Raw genomic sequence first — 19,949 nt, 5'->3', positions numbered from 1 at the left:
TCTCTTGGTGATTTCATCCAGTCCCTTGGCTTTAAATAGCATCCATATGCTGATGACTTACCAGTTTATATCCTCAACCCAGGCTTCTTTTCTGAATTCTAGACTTCTATAACTCACTGCTTACTCCACATTTTCCACTGGATGTTGTCCAACAGACATCTCAAATTTAACACGTCCAGTATTTAACTCCTCATCTTCCCTCCCTCAAGTCTGCTCCATCCACTGTCTTTTCCATATCAGTTAATGGCAAATTCTACCAGTTGTTCCAAAAAGTTCGGAGTTATCTTTTTTTTTTTAATTGAAATAAAGTTGATTTACAATGTTGTGTTAATTTCTACTGAACACCAAAGTGATTCAGCTATACATACATTTACATTCTTTTTATATTCTCTTCCATTATGGTTAATCCCAGGACATTGAATGTAATTCCCTGTGCTATACAGTAGGACCTTGTTGCCTATCTATTCTATATGTGATCGTTTGCATCTACTAACCCAATTCCCAGTCCATCCCTTTCCTTTCTCCCTCCCCCTTGGCAACCACAAGTCTATCTTCTATGTCTGTGAGTCTGTTTCTCCTTTGTAGTTAAGTTCGTTTGTGTCATATTTTAGATTTTACATATAAGTGATATCATATGGTATTTGTCTTTCTCTTTCTGGCTTATTTCACTAAGTATGATTATCTCTAGTTCCATCTATGTTGCTGCAAATGGTATTATTTTGTTCTTCCTTACGGCTGAGAAGTATTCCATTGTATGTATATTCCACATCTTCTTTACGCGTTCTTCTCTCAATGGACACTTAGGTTGTTGGCTATTGTGAATAGTGCTGCCATGAGCATAGGGGTGCATGTATCTTATTGAGTTATAGTTTTGTCCAGATATATGTCCAAGAGTGGGATTGCTGGATTGCATAGCAATTCTATTTTTAGCTTTCTGAGGAACCTCCATACTGTTCATAGTGGCTACACCAACTTACATTCCCACCACCAGTGTAGGTGATCTCTTTTCTCTACACCCTCTCCAGCATTTGTTATTTATAGACTTTTTAATGATGGCCATTGTGACTGGTGTGAGGTGGTACCTCGATGTAGTTTTGATTTGCATTTCCCTAACAATTAATGATGTTGGGCATCTTTTCAGGTGCCCATTGGCCATCTGTACGTCGAACCTGTCCTTGACTCTTCTCTTTTCCCCCCATCTTAATTACATTAGCAAACCCTGTTGTTTATAGTGCCTCTGCCCTGGCACAGGTTCCCATCTCTCACTGGAGTTACCCAAGAGGCTTCCTTACTGGCCCATTTCCATACTTGCCCTCTACAGTTTATTCTTACCACTTTCTAATTGCTCCCCACGTCGCTGAGTAAAAGTCAAAGTTCCTACTTTGGGCTCCAAGACTACAAGACATGATCACTTACTCCTACCAAATTGGCTAAGGATAAAGTTTGATAATACGCAGTGTGGAAGATAGGCCACTTATACATTGTTGGTGAAGTGTGATTTGTTAATATCTATAAAAATTTTTAAATTAAGTGTATTTTATAGTGCAGCAATTCCATTTATAGGAATTTATGGAAATATGCAAGTGGCCAAGGACACATAAACAATGTTCACTGCAGCATTGTTGTCATTGCAAAGCATGTAAATATCATACATTCATCCAATGGGAGAGTGTGTATGATAATGGAGAGTCATGATCTTTGGAAAGATCTAATCTTTGGAAAGATATAATAGCAAGTGCTAAAAGAAGCAGATCGGCAATTTTAGAATAATCTCATTGTCTAATAAAAGGTCAACACAAATATACTCTCTCTTGGTAGTGTGCATTTAAAGAGTGATTTGAGGGAGCTGTCCCTTAGAGTAATCTGAGAGGATGTTGGCTTGAAGCCCTCAGAATGTCTACCAAAAGAACACAATAAAAAAAAAAAAGTGATTTGAAAGGAATTCCAGTCAACTTGGGTTATATCTGGGCAGTGAGACTGGAAGTTGGAATATGAGACTCTACCTCTTCCTAACATGATAGTCTATTCAATTTTGATTTTTTAAATTTATTTATTTATTTTTTGGCTGTACCCTATGGCATGCAGGATCTTAGTTCCCTGACCAGGGATCAAACTCACACCCCCTCCAGTGGAAGCACGGAGTCTTAACCACTGGATTGCCAGGGAAGTCCTTAATTATTTTTTAAAACCATGAACATGCATGTAAAAAAGTATTTTATTAGGCTGTGACGGATCTTAGTTGTGGCATGCGGGATCTTTCGTTGAGGCACTGCAGGCTCAGTAGTTGAGATGTGTGGTCTTAGTTGCTCTGCAGCATGTGGGGTCCTAGTTCCCTGACCAGGGATTGAACCCATGTCCCCTGCATTGGAAGGTGGATTCTTAGCCACTGGACCACCAGAGAAATCCCAAACATGCACTTTTCTAATTTGTATGTCTTTAATGATTACAAAAGGTTTTAAAAAAGGTTTTCCTTACCTCAAGATCATAAAAATACTCACCTATATTTACTTTAAATTCATGTCTTTAAAAAAAATTACTTATATGCTTGAATTAACTCACTCAGGACTATAGAATGGGGTTATATACCTAGAATTTGTTGCACAGAATGGTTGTTTCTTTTTAAATTTTTTTTTTTTTTGATAAGGAAAACAAAGCATACTATTTGTAGAAAATCTAGACAAGGGTAGAGAAGAAAATAAAAACCATTGGCAACCCACAGAAATGTTAACCCACAGTTAACGTTTTGAGACATTTCTTATAAGAAGCAGAGTGCCCAGAAAGGTGGAATCTGGAGTCTTTTCATGGCTTTTTGCTGATGCCATTCGTGGGGGACAAGAAGAGTCTGGTGGTTTGGGTTTCTCTTGTTTGGGAAATCCAGCAGAAAGGGTCATATACAATGGTAAGGCAAGTGTTCACCCATTGTTCGCGGAGAAAACAGTGAGGTCATCTTAATCCTGCAAGCAGATGTTACAAACTCAGATATGAAGTATTCTGCCATAGTGAGGATCAAGTGGTCTTTTAGATAGATCTTTTCTTCAAGGGCAAAGAGAAATTGGTTTCCTGGAAGAGTCTCGAACTCAACTGTGTGTCCCTTGCCATAGAATTACTTCAGATGGAATATTCTGCCTGTGTGGAGGGCATACACAGTCATGTGGGCCACAGATGGCTTGTCTGGGCCCGGCAGCCCTTAGCAGCACACTGGGGGACTTAGGAATGAGGAGCTGCCTGGTAGGGACGGGCTGGCTCCAGGTACTAGGTGTGGCTGATGCTGCTCTGTCCTGGTGACTGACAGAGAGCTTTTTCTCAGGTGGCCCACATTGTCCCCGGGCCCGAGAGGTCACCTTGCATGTGAAAACACTGCAGGACAGAGCCCGGCAGCAGAATGAGCAGACTCTGGTGACAGAAACCTGCATGGACCCTTGATCTCAGCTTGTCGGAGGTGGAGTCCAGAATTAAACCCACCATGCCAAATTCCTTCTCAGAAAGGAAATAGGATAAATATCCTGTAGGCGAACAATTCTAACAAGGAAATGAGGTAATCCATCAGGTTCACACAGAGAAAAGGGCTTAAGAAACCAAGAAATAAAAAGTTAGAGAAGGATGTAGACTTCTTTGAGCCTGCCTGGCAAGAGGTAGAGATCAACAGCTTGGTAATAACATCCTTAAGCCCATAAAAGCAGAAGGGAGAGTGGGATGGATACCTGGAAGTTAGAGATGGAAATAAGAAAATGCGATCCTGACATTTGAAGAAAATAAAGACTCTGACTTGATGCTTCTCTAAGTCACTTTAACTTCCTCAGTGATGACATCCACTAAGGGAAACAGGAGGGAGAACAGCCAGATTGGGAGATGGGTGGGAAAAGCAGAAAGCTAAGAGGAAAGCTGGTCTGAACCAATTTCCCAATCTTCCATAGATAAGGAAAACCAAGGCCTGGAGACAAGACGTAACATTCCACACAGAACCAGACTTGAGGGCTGACTCTTGACTCCCAGTCTAGTGCCCTCCAGCTCTGCCCATCGGGAGAGCTTCAAGGCTAAAAAGGGAGGAGGGGGTTAAAGTCCTGAAGGAAGAAAGCAAAGTTACACACCCAAAGGAATCACTCCTGCCAAGATCCATCACGTCTCAGCCTTGGAAAACTACTGAATGGTCTGTTTTTGGACAGGCCATGCAGCATTCAGGATCTTATTTCCCTGGTCAAGGATCGAACCTGTGCCCCCTGCATTGGAATCGCAGAGTCTTAACCACTGGACCACCAGGGAAATCATCTATTCAATGTTTTTGAGCCTTAATAACTTCCCCTGTGAAACAAATCAGGAGGCTAGCAATATGGTAGGTATTTAACAGGGAGTTCTTTCACTGCTCTCTGGACCATTCACAGCTGAACAGACACTGCTGGAAGGACACGGACATCCTCCCTCCCTCCCAGCCTTCCTTGGGCTGGTCAGAGTGCATGGCAGCATCCAGTGGTAGAAATGAGCTGTGAATTGGCCCAGCACTGCTCCCTGTTCAGGTACTCCTGACCTTGGCTTGGCAAGCCTGGCAAGCCTCGGGTGCCAACACAGACTGTGTATTCACTATATGGCCCCCTACCTCCATGATGAAGTGTCCAGAGTTCCATCCACAAGGCCAAGGCTGTTCAGCATGCCCAATGCACAGGTGGCCCACAGATGGTATGGGGAGGCAGTGAGTATTGACTATGGCAGATGGGTGCTCTGAACAAGTCATCCCACACCTTGCAACCTGGGCTAGAAGAAGGCCTTCCTGAGGCCCAGCCTGGCTGGCCAATGTGAGATGGGCTGGGGCCACCTGGGTCACCTTCAGGTCACGGTCCAACTCTATGCCCAATAGGAAATCCAAGGGCTGGAGGGCCACAACCACCCCCTGGCCTTCTCACATCCCGTGGAGAGTCTGAAATAACTCCTAGATGCCTAGACCCTTCCACACAGCCTCATTCCTGGCCTTCCCAACTTAAAGGAAGAATTTGAGAGCCAGGAGAACTTCTGGTTGAAATCTGAGGGTGAAATAGGGGCAAGCCCAAAGGCTGAGGAGGGGCTAGAAGGTGGCAACTCAGACGCCCAGTCGTGCCTCACTTTATGACAACAGGTGGCTGTGGACACTTAACTCTGTTTACCCCTGGGCCCCTGAAGCTTACAGTTTATACACCCACCCAACCTGGTATGTCCAGGGTTTGAGTGCATGCCCACAGCCACCATCTCCACCTCCCTTTCTGAGGGGCACCACAACCTTCCTCCTGACCAAGCCCTGGGCCAGGGGAATTTCCCCACTGCTAGGTACCATTCCAGGTCTAAACAGATCCCCTCCCCTTAGTGACTCAAGTCAGCAGCCCTGGTAAACTGAACGGTCTCACAAGAGCTCCCGAGGCAGAGCCCTGGAGTCCTGCGCCCTGGAGCCCACGAGGTCTCTACTGGCCTATCCATCCCTGAGTCCTCCCACAGAACAAGCTGAGTCTGGGGTCGGGGTGGGGGTGGGGGTCCTCCACGTTTTATTAGGGACACGGCAGAAGCAGAGGCTGGCAGCAGAGCAACCGCGTTTTTAACAACTGATAAATTAACCGCAGTGTGGGGATGGGAGGGTGGGGGCTGGGTCAGACGCTTTAATATATATCTATAAAAACAACCAACAAAAGAAGACAGACAAATGGGCCCCAAAGATACGGGGCAGGAGAGGGCAGCACCATCCAGACAGCGGGGAGGACCGGGGCAGACAGAGAGAGAAGGCAACGTGACCCCTCGCCCCTAAACTCCACCAGCACGCGGCTGCTGAGGCAGGGGAGCCGCCAGGGTGGGCGGAGATGGCACGACCGGTGGGCAGCAAGCCCAGCACCACAAGATGGCTCAGCCTGAAGCGGGAGTGGGGGCCGGGACACAGCGGCCTTGAACCCCCCAGTCCCTCAGAGGAAGAGCCGTACTCTGGGTGAGAGAAAGGACCAAGGGTGGGGTCTCTCCCTGAGCTGAGAGCGGTCATCTCCTCCACAGCAGCGGCGGCGGCGGCGGCGGGCAGTGGGCTGTGCCGGGAACCCCCTTCACCTTCTGGTTCATCTGCCTCCTTGGTCCCTTCAGGGCGGGGCCCCGGGGGCGGGGCTTGAGGAGAGCCGTCCAATCCGTGGTCTCCGCCTCCAGCGCGGGGCGTGGCTGCCGCTGCCACTCAGCCGTGACTCCACTCAGCCCTGACTCCCGCAAGAGGACAGCGAGTCGTAGAGCGAGTCGCTGAGAGACTCAGAGGTCTCCAGCCCCGGGGGTCCCCCGCTGGCCACTCTCCCTTCCTCGCCCACGTCCGATGTGCTGGGGGTGCGGCTGCCCCCAAACGCCGGGCCCTGGGGCGCAGGGGCAGGGCGGCTGGGCTCCAGGCTCCGCTTTCCATCCACGGGCAGGGCCTGGGGAAGGAGGGCAGGCTCGGGAGCAAGTACCTCTCACCTCCTGAGAGGCTCTTTCCACCTGAGCGGGGCACTGCAGGGGAAGCAAACTGGAGGCGCGACTGAGCCAGTCCTACCAAGGTTCCAGAAGGGAGAAACCCTTCCCCCAAGACGGGTGTGAAAAGGCAGGGGGTGGGCTGTCCAGAGGGGCCTCCAAAGGGCTGACCGCTCAGTCCTCCTCCCGGACAGGGCGATACCTCACCCCTCGTCTTTCCCCGCTGCCCTCCAGTGCTGTTCCCTTTCCCCTTCCGCCATGCTCACCATGGGGGTCCTGGGCAGCCCCTCCAGTTGTCGGGGTGGGCATAAGAAAGGGTCAGAGGAACCGCTGGCTGCCCTGGCATTGGGAAAGGTCCAGTTCTTGGCCAGCTGGACTGGTGGGGGTGGACCTGGGTCTTCGCAGGGATCTGTCCGGGGACAAGGGGAAGGTGGGTGGTGGGCGGAGCTCCCAGAAAGGCCCACCCCCTGCCCAGGCACTCACCATCTGGACAGGTCTGATGGCCCCGGTGGCCTGGAGCAGCGGTGAGCAGGGCAGGGAAGGCCGGCATGCTGGGGTGCCGCCCACTCACCAGCAGCTCCTCTATGCCTGGCACCTCACGCTCCAGTGTGTGGGCACGGCGGGGGACTTTGGTAAGGGGTGGGGGCCGAGCTGGGGGCACCCCGGGTGGGGGCTCCAGCCGTGGTGGCTTGGTCTTCGGAGGATTCTTGCTGGGGGTCCCACTGCTGCCGTGGTCTGGGGGTGGGAAGGTCCCAATGCCACTGTCCAGGGTTCGAGTCAAAGAGCCACAGGCTGGGGAGGGGAAGGGAGGGTATGTGAGGCTCAGCTGTCTCAGCCCCTCTGCCTTCTTTTGCAATCCAGGCTCCACCCTTGGACACCCTTCTAGCTCCACAGGCTCAGTTGTCCCTGCCTGCCCTGCCCCACTCCCCCTAGTCTTGGGGAAGAGGACAGGGCAGGTACCCTAAGTGACAGGGAGATATTCCTGTGTAGTCTCAGTGCCCACTGGGGCTTGGCACCTGGTGACAGGAAGGAATAAAGTGAGCAAGGGGTGAGGGGCAGGTCCCAGCCTTGGCCCTTGACCCTGCTGACCTGTGAAGTGTGAGGTGGTCACTGGCTCGGCCAGACTGTCCTCGGAGGGCATCTCTTCTCGCCTCCCTGGCTCGATGCTTGGCTGTATGGGATACAGGAGACCTCAGAGCCCCTTCTTCCTCCATGCCAACGCCATCCATCAGGACCCCTGGAGTACGGATCTAAAAGTCCTGGCAACCCGCTAGCCCTCAGAAGGCCCTCTCCCTTCCCCATTCTCCTTGGAGACCAGAAATACATCCGGCAGCTTTCCGGCCCCAGGGAAGGGTAGCCCTCCAGGTCAGAGACGTGGCAGGGCCACAAAGCCAGGGCCTCCACCCAGCCCACCCCCCCAGGAACTTACCTTCCCAGGAGGTTTTCCGCAGCCCTGGAGAGGGCCCACCAGGCCATTTCGGGGCCCACAGGCGGGCCAGGGGTTCTTGGGGTCAGAGGACACTGGCTGGAAATCACCATACTCAGGTTTGGGTTCCCGCCAGCTCTTGGGGGGCAGCTCCTTGCCATCCACCCTAGGGGTGGGCAGTGCACAAAGAAGTGAGGGAGGCCCGGGCCCACCCACACATTCTGGCCTCACTTCCTCCAGCGGGGCTGGGCCTAGAGAGGTACCTATTGCCCCCTGCTCCTGGGGAAGACGACATATGCCTGTTGGCTTCCAGCATTAACTCTCCTGACACCAGGAATAGGGTAAGACCCCAAGGGAAACCCTAGAGGGCCAGCAGGGGCAGGAGTGATGGGAGAACTCCTCCATAGCTACCTAGGGTCAAGCCTAGAGACCTTTCTCATAATGTCCCCCAGTAGAGAACAGACATGGTTACATTGTGGTCCACATGTGACACACCCTGCCTACTCTAGCTGACCCTGCGTGCACTTGCTGTCCAAAGCACACTATGCTTGCAACCAGATTCCTGCAGACATTCTGCCTTACCTAGCCCAGACAGAGCAACCCCAAGAGCAACCCCCTCTCTAAACCACAGTTCCCTTTGCTGAGTCTGTGGCAAGTGCAAAAAGGCAAAAGGGAAGGGAGCCCTCCTTGTTCTACAGGATATAAAACCCTGGAGAGAGAAGACCTGCATTAGCCCATGGCTAGGGACCAGCATTCTTTAATTACGCTGGACCCCAGACAGGCTGCCTCACCTGGCTCGAGGCAATTCAGGGAAACATTGACTGGTAACTCTTTTCAAATGAGAAACTGAGTCTCAGCAAGCCAAATGTCAGACAGCCAGGAAAGAAGGGAGCTGGGGCACAAATCCCTAGCTCCTTGTTTGAGGTCCTGACCCCTCGTCTGGGCTGGGCCATTAACCCCCAGAAGATTTGGTGCCATGTCATTTGACCTCTGGGAAGCCCCAGTTCCCAGGAAAGGCAGCCCCAATCCCAGAATGCCTGTAGAGGGCAAAGTGCCCCCAACTACTGATCCCCAGTCAGCCAGTCCCAGCTCTTACCTGTTGAGAAGCTGCTGCATGAAGGTGTCTGCACCCTGGTACATGCCAACCAGCTGCCCCTGCCCCTGCCCCAGGCCTGCACTGGTCCCTGGTGCTGGGCCTCCGGGCCGAGGCCGGGCCCTGCTGCTCAGGTAGGCCTTTTCCTCCTCCAGCGCCCGGCGCAGGTCTTCCGCCTTAGCCATCAGCTTGGAAATGTTGAGACTCTCAGCCTCCAGCTTCCGGGCTTCCATCTTGACCTCCTTCCGGAGCGGGGAGCCCCCGGCCCCTTCCTTGCCCTTGGTGGTCTCTGTGCGGCGGTTTAATGCTGGCAGCTTGCTCTTCTTAAGGCCAAACCAGCTGGCGATGCTGCTGGTGTTCCGATGCTTGGCCTCGGTGCCGGGCGCCCGCTCCTGGCCCTGGAGCCGCAGCATATTCTCCTCGATGCCCTTCATCACCTTCTCCTCAATGGCCGAGTGTGGGGCCCGCCCCTCAGGGCCTGGGCCTGGGTCGGCAGGGCCAGGTGCTGGGGACATGGGCTGGGCCACGGTGCCGCTACAGTCTGCCCAGGGTGGGCCCTTCCCCTTGTCAGGTTTGGGGGGCTCCTTGGTGGCCGGTGGGACCACAGGTCGGGGCACCACCTTAGTGGGTGACTTTGAAGGCAGCTTGGTTGGGCTGCTGTGGGGGCTCTTATTGGGCTTGCCAAGGCTGGGGGCTGAGGTTGGCACTTTGGCAGGGGTGCGGGGTACCTGGGGGCACAGGGCCCCTGCCAGCCTGCTCTTGGCCAGCTCTACTTTGGTGAGGCAGCTCCTTGGTGAGACAGGCTCCAGGTCCACCCGGGCCCCCATGGAGTGGGAAGAGTAGACTCGGGCCCCGGGGTCCCCCAGGAGCCCAGATTCCTGTTGCTTCAGGCTGTTTGTGCCTAAGGCCACTGCCCCCCGCAGGGCCCCCTTGGCCTCTGGCTGCTCAGGGGGCCTGGAAGCAGGGGGTGCTGTGTCTCCAGTGCTCTCCCCTGACTTCCCTGCTCCCCGAGCCTTCTCAGTGCCAGGTCTGACTGGCACCCCATTCTTTTCTGGGCCCTGAGGCCCCTCGGGGCCAGTCTTCAGTTTCCCCAGGGCTGCCAGTCTGTCTCGCAGAGGCGTGTAGCCAGGATCCCCAGGTCGCCGTCCTGCCCCGTGGCTGGGCTTCTTGGACGAGCTGCCTGGGACCCTGCGGCCAGGATGGGGAGACTCGGAGCCTGCCTTGTCCGAACTTTTCTCCTGGGTGCCCTCATAGGGGCAGGATTCTGGGTGGCAAGGGCTGGAGGGGATGCCAGGGCTTCTGAGGACCTCAGGGACCCGTGGCACCTCCAGAGTTAGTTGTGGGTAGGTGGGCACCTGCAGAGGAGATGGAGGTGGCTCTGGGGAAGGCCCCCTAAAGGTGTTCCGGGAAAGGTCCAGAATGTTCTCGTAGCAAGGAGACACCGTGGGTCCTGGGGAAAGCGTAGCGGACAAGGCTGGCTGGGGAGGTCTGAGCTGTGCAGAGTCAGGGGTCGTGGAGCAAGGTGAAGGGCTGGTAGGCAGGCCCTGTGCCCCCTCTGGGGACAGCTCTCCTCCGCCCAGACCCCTGCGGGCCAGCAGTGGGGAGGGGCTGCCATCTGAGCCACTGTTCCGACAGGGTATTCGGGAATTCCGGGGGAGCTGGGGGCTGAGCTGGGGGCCTCCTGGGCTGGGGACCTTCTCTGAGGCTGGAGGCAGCTTTAGAAACTTGAGACCTCTGGCTGGAGAGGGCAGAAGGGGTCCTTGGGCTTCCCCAGGAGAAGGGGGGCCAATTTGGAGCTTGCTTTTCACCTGAGATGAAGAGTGGGGGTGGCCAGGCCGTGAGCCCAGGGGGGTGTCCCCTGCACCCATGAACATGCTGAGGAAGGGGAGGGACCCCTGGCCCTCTGAGGTAGCACCAAAGCCCGGCCTGTGGGCCTCTGGGGTACCCCCAACCCAAGCTGACTTGGGGAGGCCTTTGGACTTGGACAGTTGTGGGGGCCCCTGGTCTGGGGAGGGTGGCTGCCTGGGACCCGGGTGGTCCCCGCTGAGAGGGCAAGCAGCCCCGGCCAAAAAGGCCTGTAGGTAAGACTCTGTATCTTCAAGGAGCTGGCCCAGGTTCAACTGCTTGCGGGCCAGGGCCCCCAGCAGGGTGTCCGGGCTGGGGGCCTCATTGGGGTCACCGGCCTCATCAGAAGAGGAGGAAGAGCTACTGCCTGGCACACAGGGTGGCCCAGAACCAGTGCCCTGGGCCTGTGGGGAGCCCCTACCAGGGCCCCAGGGCCGCCCAGCACCCTCCTCCTCCCCTGGGCCCCCTAAGAGGCGCTCCCAGTGCAGCAGGCCTCCCAGGCTACCAGGACCTAGTAGCAGGTAGGGGGCCCAGGGAGAGGGTTCAGGCTGAGGTGGGCCACACAGCTCGCCATTGATCGGCTCCGGGGAACCAGGACCCTCGCCTGGAGGCTGCCAGGGGGTAGCAGGTGAGCACAGAAGCAAGGGGTCCGTCTCTTCCAGGGCTCTCAGCACCTCCAGGATCTGCGCTTTCTTTCGAAGGAATGGGGAGAGGGCATCCAGTGCTGGGGGTGGTGCGGCTGGGGGTCCTGGGCCTCCTGACCGCAGTTGCTGCTCCCAACACACCTTGGGGGAGAAATGGCATGAGGAGGAAACCCTGTGCAGGCCTGGGACCTGGGCTGGCATAACCGAGTATGTCAGGAACAGAGCTGGCCTGGTTTGCCTGTGTCCCCAAAAGGAACTGATGGCTTCTGGAATGTGCTGCAAAGTTTCCTCAAGAGTTTGAGTCCTGGTTATCCCAGCTGTCCTTCCTGGCACACTTAGGGGGGTACCTACCTCCCTTCCTGGTTATCCCAGTGCTACTTCCTACCACTATGTGTCAGGAAGGCTGGTATCTCTATTTGCCCCAGGAGAAGGACATCCATCCATTTTTTCAGGTTTCGGAAAGAACACAGATTCAAGAAGGGGATATGATGTGGCCAAGTCCTCAATCAGTCACTCTAGGCAAGCCCAGGCCTTCTCAGGTCAGACAGCTGTCCTGCTGAGCTGATCCCCGTGGAGAAGCAGACTGGGAACGACTCTACTGTGAGCCTTTTCCTGCTTCTCCCTGGCCCCTTCTTAGGCCTGGTCCAGTCTGGTCCAGTGGTTAACTACCTGGGCTCCTGAGTCAGACTCTGCGGGTTCAAGACCCAGGTCTACTGCTTAACTAAGTTAAAAGACTTTCAGCAAGTCATTTAATCTCTAAACTTCACTGTATCATCTGTAAAATAAGATGGTGATTGTGTTTAAATCTCATAAAATAAGATGAATGAAACCAGGTAAACAAAAGAATGAGTGAATTGGACTTGGATAAATACATACGTGTAGGATTATAAATGTATGCCAAAAATGACCAAGAAGGAAAAAGATAAATGAGATCCAGGTGTCCGGCACCATGCCTGGCACACAGTCTAAGAGCTCAGAAGTGTTAACTGTTGAGTCTGCCTGCAGTGCTAACACTTTTACTCTCAAGGCCAGCGGTTAGGGGTGGGGATCTGTTTTTCTTGGTACGAGGCTGACAGCTGAGGGCTCACACCCAGCCTGGATGAGAATCTGTGTGCCCGGAGGCAGTCCTTCCCCTGAGACTTGTTAGGAGACAGTCGTGGAGCACCAGCTGATGAGCCCACTGCCAGCGGAGCCACAGACCATGGAGCCCAGCCCTCCTACCTCTCTCTGCCCAGCGCAGCGCCCCAGAGGCAGCGAGGTGGCTGGTCCCTCGGCGGAGCTCAGGGAGGGCGAGGCCGGTGGCTCTGATGGCGGCTGGAGTGGGGCGAGTGGGATCTACAGGGGAGAGGCGAGGTTAGCATAGGTGCTGTCAGCCCAGGGCCCTGTGCCCTCAGGGAGCTGAGGCTTCCCATCCAGGGGCAGGGGAACATCCTTCCCTGCTCCTTCAGTGACATCTCCTGGCCCAAGGTGTGGCTTTCACCACTTGGGTCAGAGGTACCTTGGGAGACCCTAGCACAGGTAGACTGAAGAAATGCAAGCTCAGGTGGTGGGGCGGGGAGGTGGGACCAGGCAAGGGGCTCTGGAGAAAGAGTAGTGCTCCGGGGGCCGCAGGGCGGTGGCAGGCCTAACCTGGCTGTCAGCTGAGCCTCCAAGATCCTCTGCTTTTCTTTCTTTTTTCTTTTAATATTTAATTTATTTATTTGGCTGTGCTGGGTTTTAGCAGCAGCAGGCAGGATCTTTGATTTTTATTGTGGCATGCAGGATCTTTAGTTGCAGCATGTGGGATCTAGTTCCCTGACCAGGGATCGAACTCAGAACCCCTGCATTTAGAGCATGAAGTCTTAGCCACTGGGCCACCAGGGAAGTCCCAATCCTCTGCTTTTCTGTGGAGCCCCTTCCCTGAGTACAGACAGGGTGAGCCTCGAGGCCCATTTCTGTTCTGACCACCTGTGACCCCGCCTCCAGAGGAATGGCTGAGACTAACGGAAGCGGCGTTGTTTACTGGGTCCTGGAATAGAGATGGTGGCAGTTACTACTTCCATCTCCCCTGAATGGCCTCCGCTTGGAGGATTACCAAAGCTGTATTTAATCACAGATCCCTTCTCTCTCATTCCTCTTCTCTTAGGCACCTTGATGAGACACAAGTTGGCCTCCGCTCTCCCCCGCCTCTTGCACGCCACAGCTAAGTCCTGTCTCTGTGGTGTCTCTGCCTCCCCTCCAGCCAAGCCATCTGCAGCAGCTCCTTTGGGGTGCCATCCTCACATCTCTGGCCTGAAAGCTGCTCAGCATTTCAGTCTCACTCACCTGACTGCGTGGCTTTCCAGTCTCTCTTTTGTCTAAAGCATCTCTGTGCTCACAGCCTCCTCTGCCAGCCCACTGCCTCCACTGACATGTCTGAACTCTTCGGTCGGCATTACAGCCAGATCTACCGGTTCTTCCCTGACACCGTCCCAACTTTCTCTCACTCCCTCTTTACACAACCTTTGCTCAAGTCCGGCTGAACAGCCCCCTAGGATCCCCTGCTCTGTTCTCCCACAGGGCACCCCTTCTCCCAGACCCCGTCTGTACTCTTTAAAATCTCCTGTCCATCAGGAATTCCCTGGTGGTCCATGGTTAGGACTCTGCTTTCACTGCTGAGGGTGTGGGTTCAATCCCTGGTCAGGGAACTAAAATCCTACAAGCATCATGGTGCAGTCAAAAAATAAAAATAAGAATAAAACAAAACTAGAGTAAAAAAGTAAACATCTCCCATCGTCAGGGCACAGTCACCTCCTCAGGGCACTCTCTTTAGCCTGTCTCTGATGGCCTCTCCCCCTCCCTGGGCTTTTGGTCAGCACTGTCACCCTCTGCAGCCCTGCCTTAGGGTCCAGAAGCCCCAGCTCTCTCCAATTCCATGTGTGTTGGCAAAGGCACTGCTTACAGTAAGAGCTTAATTAGCATTCGTTCAATGGAGCTTCCATCCTAGCAAAGCACAATTTGGAACTAACATTAATAATGATAACTAGCTGCTAATCATTGACTATTACAGGTCAAGCACTAGATATTATCTCATTTCACCCTCACGACAGCCTGCAATATAGGTATTTTTATCCCCATTTATAAAGGAAAAAAACCTGTGATTTGTATGGTTAAATAATCTACCCAAGGTCACACAGTTAAGAATTAGCTAAGTTAGGGACCCAACCCAAGTTTATCTGAGGCCAAGGTTCGTGCTCTTTCCATTATGTCATGTTACTTCTGGGGAAGATAAATCTATGGTCCCAAACCCCAAAATTCATTAAAAAATCTCCAACTCGAATCCCAGAATTCATTTGCTAAAAACAAACGATTTCAGGATGATCTACGCCTCTGTTATCGTCAGTCACTGAGAAGAGTGTGGACAGGGTGGACTTGGCCGGTGTGGTCTGACCTCCAGGTCAGCCCATGACAGGGCCAGCACAGGAGACAGGAAGCGGCAGAGTCACTGCGGCCCAGTTACCCATGTCTGCACCGGCCTGGGGATGAATCTGCCAGGGGTCAGGCTTCCCAGGGAGCTGAGGGCATCCTGCTCAGGGTCTGGGGGGCCAAGGGCTGCCTGGTTTGTATCCCAGACATATAAATTTAGACACAAACTTACACAAGGTGTTTCTCTTCCTGTCAAGTCAGGGTGGGCTGGGGGTGTGCTGGCTGACCTCAGAACCCACTGTGCACCTTGGATACGTGGAGTTGCTCCTGATTCCCCACAGGCACACCACATCGGGGCTTCCAGACAGAGTGGACCCCATGTTACATGTTAACTGAGCCCAGGGTTCACTACCACTAGCCTCCTGCTTCTCCCGGGATAGGGCAGGTATCAGGGCTGGAAGCAGGGATGAGTGTCTGTGGCCAAGACGGGGCCAGGGGGTGGGCAGATGCAGCCGGGCGTGCGCAGTCATCCGGCTGAAGGGCCTTCCCTAACCTCTCCATGACACCAAGCCCTGGGTTCCTTATACCCGGCCCCACCCCTGCCCCTGGCCAAGAAGAGGAAAGGCAGTGGCCAAAAGGGCCTCGCGGGAGCTAGCTTGAAATGACTGCATTTTCAGCATCCACCCATCTCTCTACTCAGGGCGGAGGAAGCCAGGATTCTCTCTGTCAACAAGAAGGGACACCAACTGGCTGGGTGGGCAGCACCTGGGAGGTGGGGGACAGCAAAGCTTGAGGAGTCTTAGGAAGTTTCCCTTCACCTAAGGCGCAGATCTATCAGGGGAGGTGGGCCTGCCCTGGAAGGCCACAGCATGCAGAATGGAGGCCAATGGCTGACAACCTGCTTCTGTAGGTGTTTGGGAGAAGAGGGGGTGATGATGACGACAGGGCTGAGTTGGGAGTTAGGAGGATGAGATGTGAGGAAGGAGGGGGAATTGCATGTGCCCACCTGAGGGAGAGAGCCTGCTGTCAGCTGGAGCTTCTGCTGAAACAGGGCGCTCAGCATCTGGTTCTGCCGTTCCAGGTCAAACACCCTCTTCTTCAGCTTGATGCACTCCTCTCGCAGGTCCTGCCGCCCCCAGGAGGCAGAAGAAGGCAAGGCGGTGGGGAGAGGGAGAGTGGCGTGAGCACAGTCGCTTCATCAGAGCAGTAGGCACTCCTGCTGGGCATGCGCTTCTCTTGCAACCTCCTATGAAGGAGTTGAGCCTGCCTATATTCATGGCTCTCGCATCTTCTGGGGATGGTAAAAAGTTTACCACTCCTGGTCGGAAGTAATTCCATTCCCTTTGGCAGCTTTCTCATCTCTGGAGCCAATCCTCTGCCTCTTAGAAACCACACATCGAAGAAGGGCTCATGTAAGGCAGAGGAAGACTTGGGGGTCAGAGTAGCCCACATGTCAAGAAATTACCCACAGTACTTGAGGCAATATTTAGATGTCACCTTATGCTCACAACATCAACACTGCTATCAGGGCTAGAGTGATCTGGAGAAACTAGCTGGGGCCTGGATAATGGAAGGATTCAAGCCCAAATCAATGTTACTATCGCTTGGAGACCTGGCCTTACCTAGTGTGGCCCTGGTTCCAGGTCAAACAGTATGGACTGTCCAAGACAGAGAAAGGGGACTCTGTTGGAGAACCAAGAGGCCATTTCCACCTTCCTTGATCCCCTAGCTAAGCAGGCTCAGGGGTCCCCAGGAAGGACCTCCCCTGCTGTCCCCAGGGCCTCCTCCCAGGGCATCTGGGCTCAGGTCAGGGGGTATGAATGTCTCCTGTGGCCTTTTACCTTTTGGTTTAGCAGTGCCTGCACCACGTGGTTGGCAACCTGGGGAGAGAAAGGCAGAGCTGAGGAAAAGCTGTCAGCTGACTGAGTCTCTGTGTGGAGCTGACAAGCTATGCTCCCCACACGTGGTTATCAGTCCACCCACCTCGTCCAGACAGCGCTCGTAGGTCTCCCGCTGATTTTCGTTGGCTTGGGCGAGTGCTGAGTTCTCTGCCTGCAGGGAGGAGAAGAGTAAATGGGAGGCTAAGCGATCATTCTTCCCCAGGGCAGGGGAAGGAGAGGCAAGGAGTCCAGTAGCTCTCTCCCTGCCCCAGTTCTTGGCTCTGGGGTGATTCTGTCAGGGGTGAGGGCTTTGAGACCCAGGGTATCCAGGAGGCAGAGCTGAGATGGCTGGTCCTTTGTACCCCGACTTCAGTCCATGAGGCTGGAGGGGCTGGGGAGATACAGTGGCCAGGAGGTGCTAAAAGTTACCCTTATTTCCCTGGGGAGAAGGCAGAGGAGGCTGGAGGGAGGAGGGCAGGGTCTTAGGAACGTGGTAAAAAGCCTAGATCATGGATCCATGCCCTTGTCCCTCAGTGTCTGAGACTCTTCCTTCTGTGGCCTCTGTGGCCAACCCTTTCCTACAGCCGGGGCATGGAAGTGGGGTAAAGGGAGATATCAGGGGGTTAGTACAGCCCCACTCTTGTGCACGCCTCTTGTCCTGAGCTGGCATGAAGGCTGGAGAGCTAAGAGTAAGGAAGTGGCGTCTCAGAGGGGCTCTGCTAAAGAAACATTCAGCTCTGCTCCAGCCTGGAAAAGCAGGCTGAGAGGAAGGTTGCCCTGCACCTCCAAACCCACCCAAGCCCTCAGGGCTCCGGCCGGCCCGCCCCGTGCCCCACCTCCAGCTCCCGCAGCCGGTGCAGGAGTTCCTGGCAGGTGCCTGGTTCTGTGCTGCCATCACCACCTTCTCCTGGGTTCAGGTTTCCAGGGCTCCTGGCCGACTGGTCCATGGCCTCCGACATCAGGCCCTGGGGATAAGTGAGAGAAGCCCCGGCAGGCTACTCCCGGGCACAGGGAGGTGAGCGGAGGAGGAGGAGGACAGAGACAGAACTTGTCAGTATTCCCGGAGTTGGCATCGGTGTGACCCCTGTGCCTTGGACACTGTAACAACTCGAGGTCAGGCTCAGATTCCTGCTCATGGGACAGACACAGAGACAAGCTCTTCCATCTCAAGAACAGAGACCACTGTTTTTATAAACTCTTATGACTGCCCTTGCCCTCTTACAGATTGTACACAGACACTGGCCAGGAGCCAAGAAACCTGAATTCTCCGCTGAGGTTGGTCTCAAACTGACACTCTGTATCTTCCTGGCAGAGTGGGAGGTGGCCTGAAGGCCTCCAAGCCTCCCTGCTTCTGGCAAGGCCCCAGCCGACCAGCCTCTGTGCACGCTGGGCCCTTTGCCTCCGTCTCTTGATACCCATCCCCCTTCCACTTTTCCAGCTCCTTCCTACTCATTTTCCAGGGCTCCCACTCCAAGGCTGAGTTAGGTACTCCTCTTACTCAGCTCTGTAAGTGTCCCCCCAGACTGTCAACTCTGCGAGGGCAGGGACACTGTCCTCATTTCACTGACTAGATACCCGATGTGATACCTGGTGTGGAAGAGCCCGACTGATGGCTAAACAGACTCATCTGTCATTGCCTGAACATAACCGAGCCAGGTTTCTGACCTGTATCACATTATGTGATTCCTGATCCCACCCTACTCCAAACTGTTGCCATAATGACTGGCTTTCCTTGACTAGTCTTCATCTTCCATTTGAGTTTCAATTTTTCAGCTAGAGGAAAGTACTCCTTTCCTTCCTCTGCACAAATACTGTCGAAATTCCTAGTAGATGGGAAACCCTTCCTGATGCAAAAGGGTAGGGGTCCCCAGTCTACTACCAACTACTTGCCTCCCTGACCCAATGAAGCTCCCACAAAAAGGGCTTAGCGCTTTTGGACCAAGGAAGAGGAGCCCGCAGCAGCTCACCTACCAGGCATCTGAACGCTCCTTCCTCCCTCCCCTGTGGGGCACAGAGGCTGCCTCGCCCAGCCCAGCCCTCCTCGTCCCCACCACTAGCATTCCCAGTTTCCAAAGCCCCTCACCTGTCTCTGCCTCCTCACCCAGGCTGGCACACTCACGCACGCAGCCAGAATGGTCACCTTGCCTGTGGAGACACAAAGGGAGACAGGGTCAGCCGTGCATTTATTGGCTTCCTGCTGCCTGGCATCCTGGACCAGAGGAATAAACAAACCAGAGAAAATCCTGCCTGTATGAAGCTTCCATTCTACTGGGACCAGCAGTGGTACCAGAGATAAGCCAACGAACTGAAGGCGCTGAAGGTGACAGCGAGGCAGAGACCTAACTGCATGAACGGGTAGATGAAATCCTGGAATGGGAAAAGCATTCCAGGCAGAGGAAAGAGGCAGCACAAATGGCCCCAGCTCGCAGCCAGAGGGGAACGAACAGCAACCCAGCCCTTCCCCAGCATACGTCATCTTCTTTCATCCTCACGACCACAAAGGGGGTCAAGTGCTATTACTGACACATATTTGAGATGAGGAAACCGAGGCAAAGGGAGCTACACCTGCATCCTTGGAGTGCATCCTGAATGTTGGCATGTTGTCCTGGGTCATGGATCACATCTGATTCTCCTTTCGACCTTGTAAGGAGGGTGATGGGGGGAGGTGCCAGCCTGCTCTGAAGCAAGCTCCAGAGACAAAGGATGCTGCTCACACCATCTGGCTGGTTCACAGAGCACAGTGGGCAGGCCTGGGCCCCCTCCTACACAGCCTCTCTGTACATCCATGTCCTCTGTGCTCCGTGCACTTAATCTCAGTGTTCCCAGAGCTTTGCAGTCAGACAGACCTGGGTTAGAAGCTGACTCAGCAAAATCAGTTTCCTCACCCCTCACATGGGGATAAGAATACCTAGTCCAAAGGGTTGTTGGAGCAGGAAGTGACATAATGTATGTAGAGAGTCTTGCATGGACTTCCACAAATGAAGGCTTTTCACTCTAGCAGTTCACCTGTAAGCAGACCCTAAGTCCCAGGTCTCTCTCCCTGGGGGTCTTTAAAGGAGGGGCTCCTGAGATATGAAGTGTTGCCCCTCTGCTCTGCCTGTAGGGGCTTCCTCCTTTCCGACCCCTTTCCTGGCAGCCTTCCAGCCCTCACTCTCTTCTACCTGATACTCTAAAAAGAGAAAGGGAGAGAAGGGGAGAAGGCTTCTTTCTGGGTGGGGGTGGAGTGGGGAGGGAGAAAAAAACAAGCA

At 54.1% G+C, this 19,949-nt stretch overlaps 1 protein-coding gene across 5 annotated transcripts in view; it reads right to left on the bottom strand.

The window, feature by feature from the left end:
* Positions 1-2,236: 2,236 nt before the first annotated feature.
* Positions 2,237-19,949, bottom strand: part of NCKAP5L (NCK associated protein 5 like) — a 35,311-nt gene continuing 17,598 nt past the window's right edge. For 3 of the 5 annotated variants that reach the window (XM_065934463.1, XM_065934460.1, XM_065934461.1), the window contains exons 2-13: positions 18,785-18,846; positions 17,538-17,696; positions 16,805-16,873; positions 16,663-16,701; positions 15,828-15,947; positions 12,659-12,772; positions 8,952-11,578; positions 7,859-8,021; positions 7,519-7,600; positions 6,913-7,221; positions 6,696-6,838; positions 2,237-6,395 (exon numbers count right to left, since the gene is read on the bottom strand). In XM_065934463.1, coding sequence (XP_065790535.1) covers positions 6,183-6,395; positions 6,696-6,838; positions 6,913-7,221; positions 7,519-7,600; positions 7,859-8,021; positions 8,952-11,578; positions 12,659-12,772; positions 15,828-15,947; positions 16,663-16,701; positions 16,805-16,873; positions 17,538-17,660 — 4,002 coding nt within the window. In that variant the 5' untranslated portion in view covers positions 17,661-17,696; positions 18,785-18,846 and the 3' untranslated portion in view covers positions 2,237-6,182. The remainder of the gene's footprint in view (positions 6,396-6,695; positions 6,839-6,912; positions 7,222-7,518; positions 7,601-7,858; positions 8,022-8,951; positions 11,579-12,658; positions 12,773-15,827; positions 15,948-16,662; positions 16,702-16,804; positions 16,874-17,537; positions 17,697-18,784; positions 18,847-19,949) is intronic. The other 2 variants (XM_065934464.1, XM_065934462.1) reach the window with 1 other exon arrangement.

Source organism: Muntiacus reevesi, chromosome 4 (genome assembly GCF_963930625.1).
Source record: "Muntiacus reevesi chromosome 4, mMunRee1.1, whole genome shotgun sequence".
NCBI classification, from domain to species: domain Eukaryota; kingdom Metazoa; phylum Chordata; class Mammalia; order Artiodactyla; family Cervidae; genus Muntiacus; species Muntiacus reevesi.
Note: the sequence above shows the minus strand (reverse complement) of the source record. Positions and strands in the feature narration are given on the sequence as shown.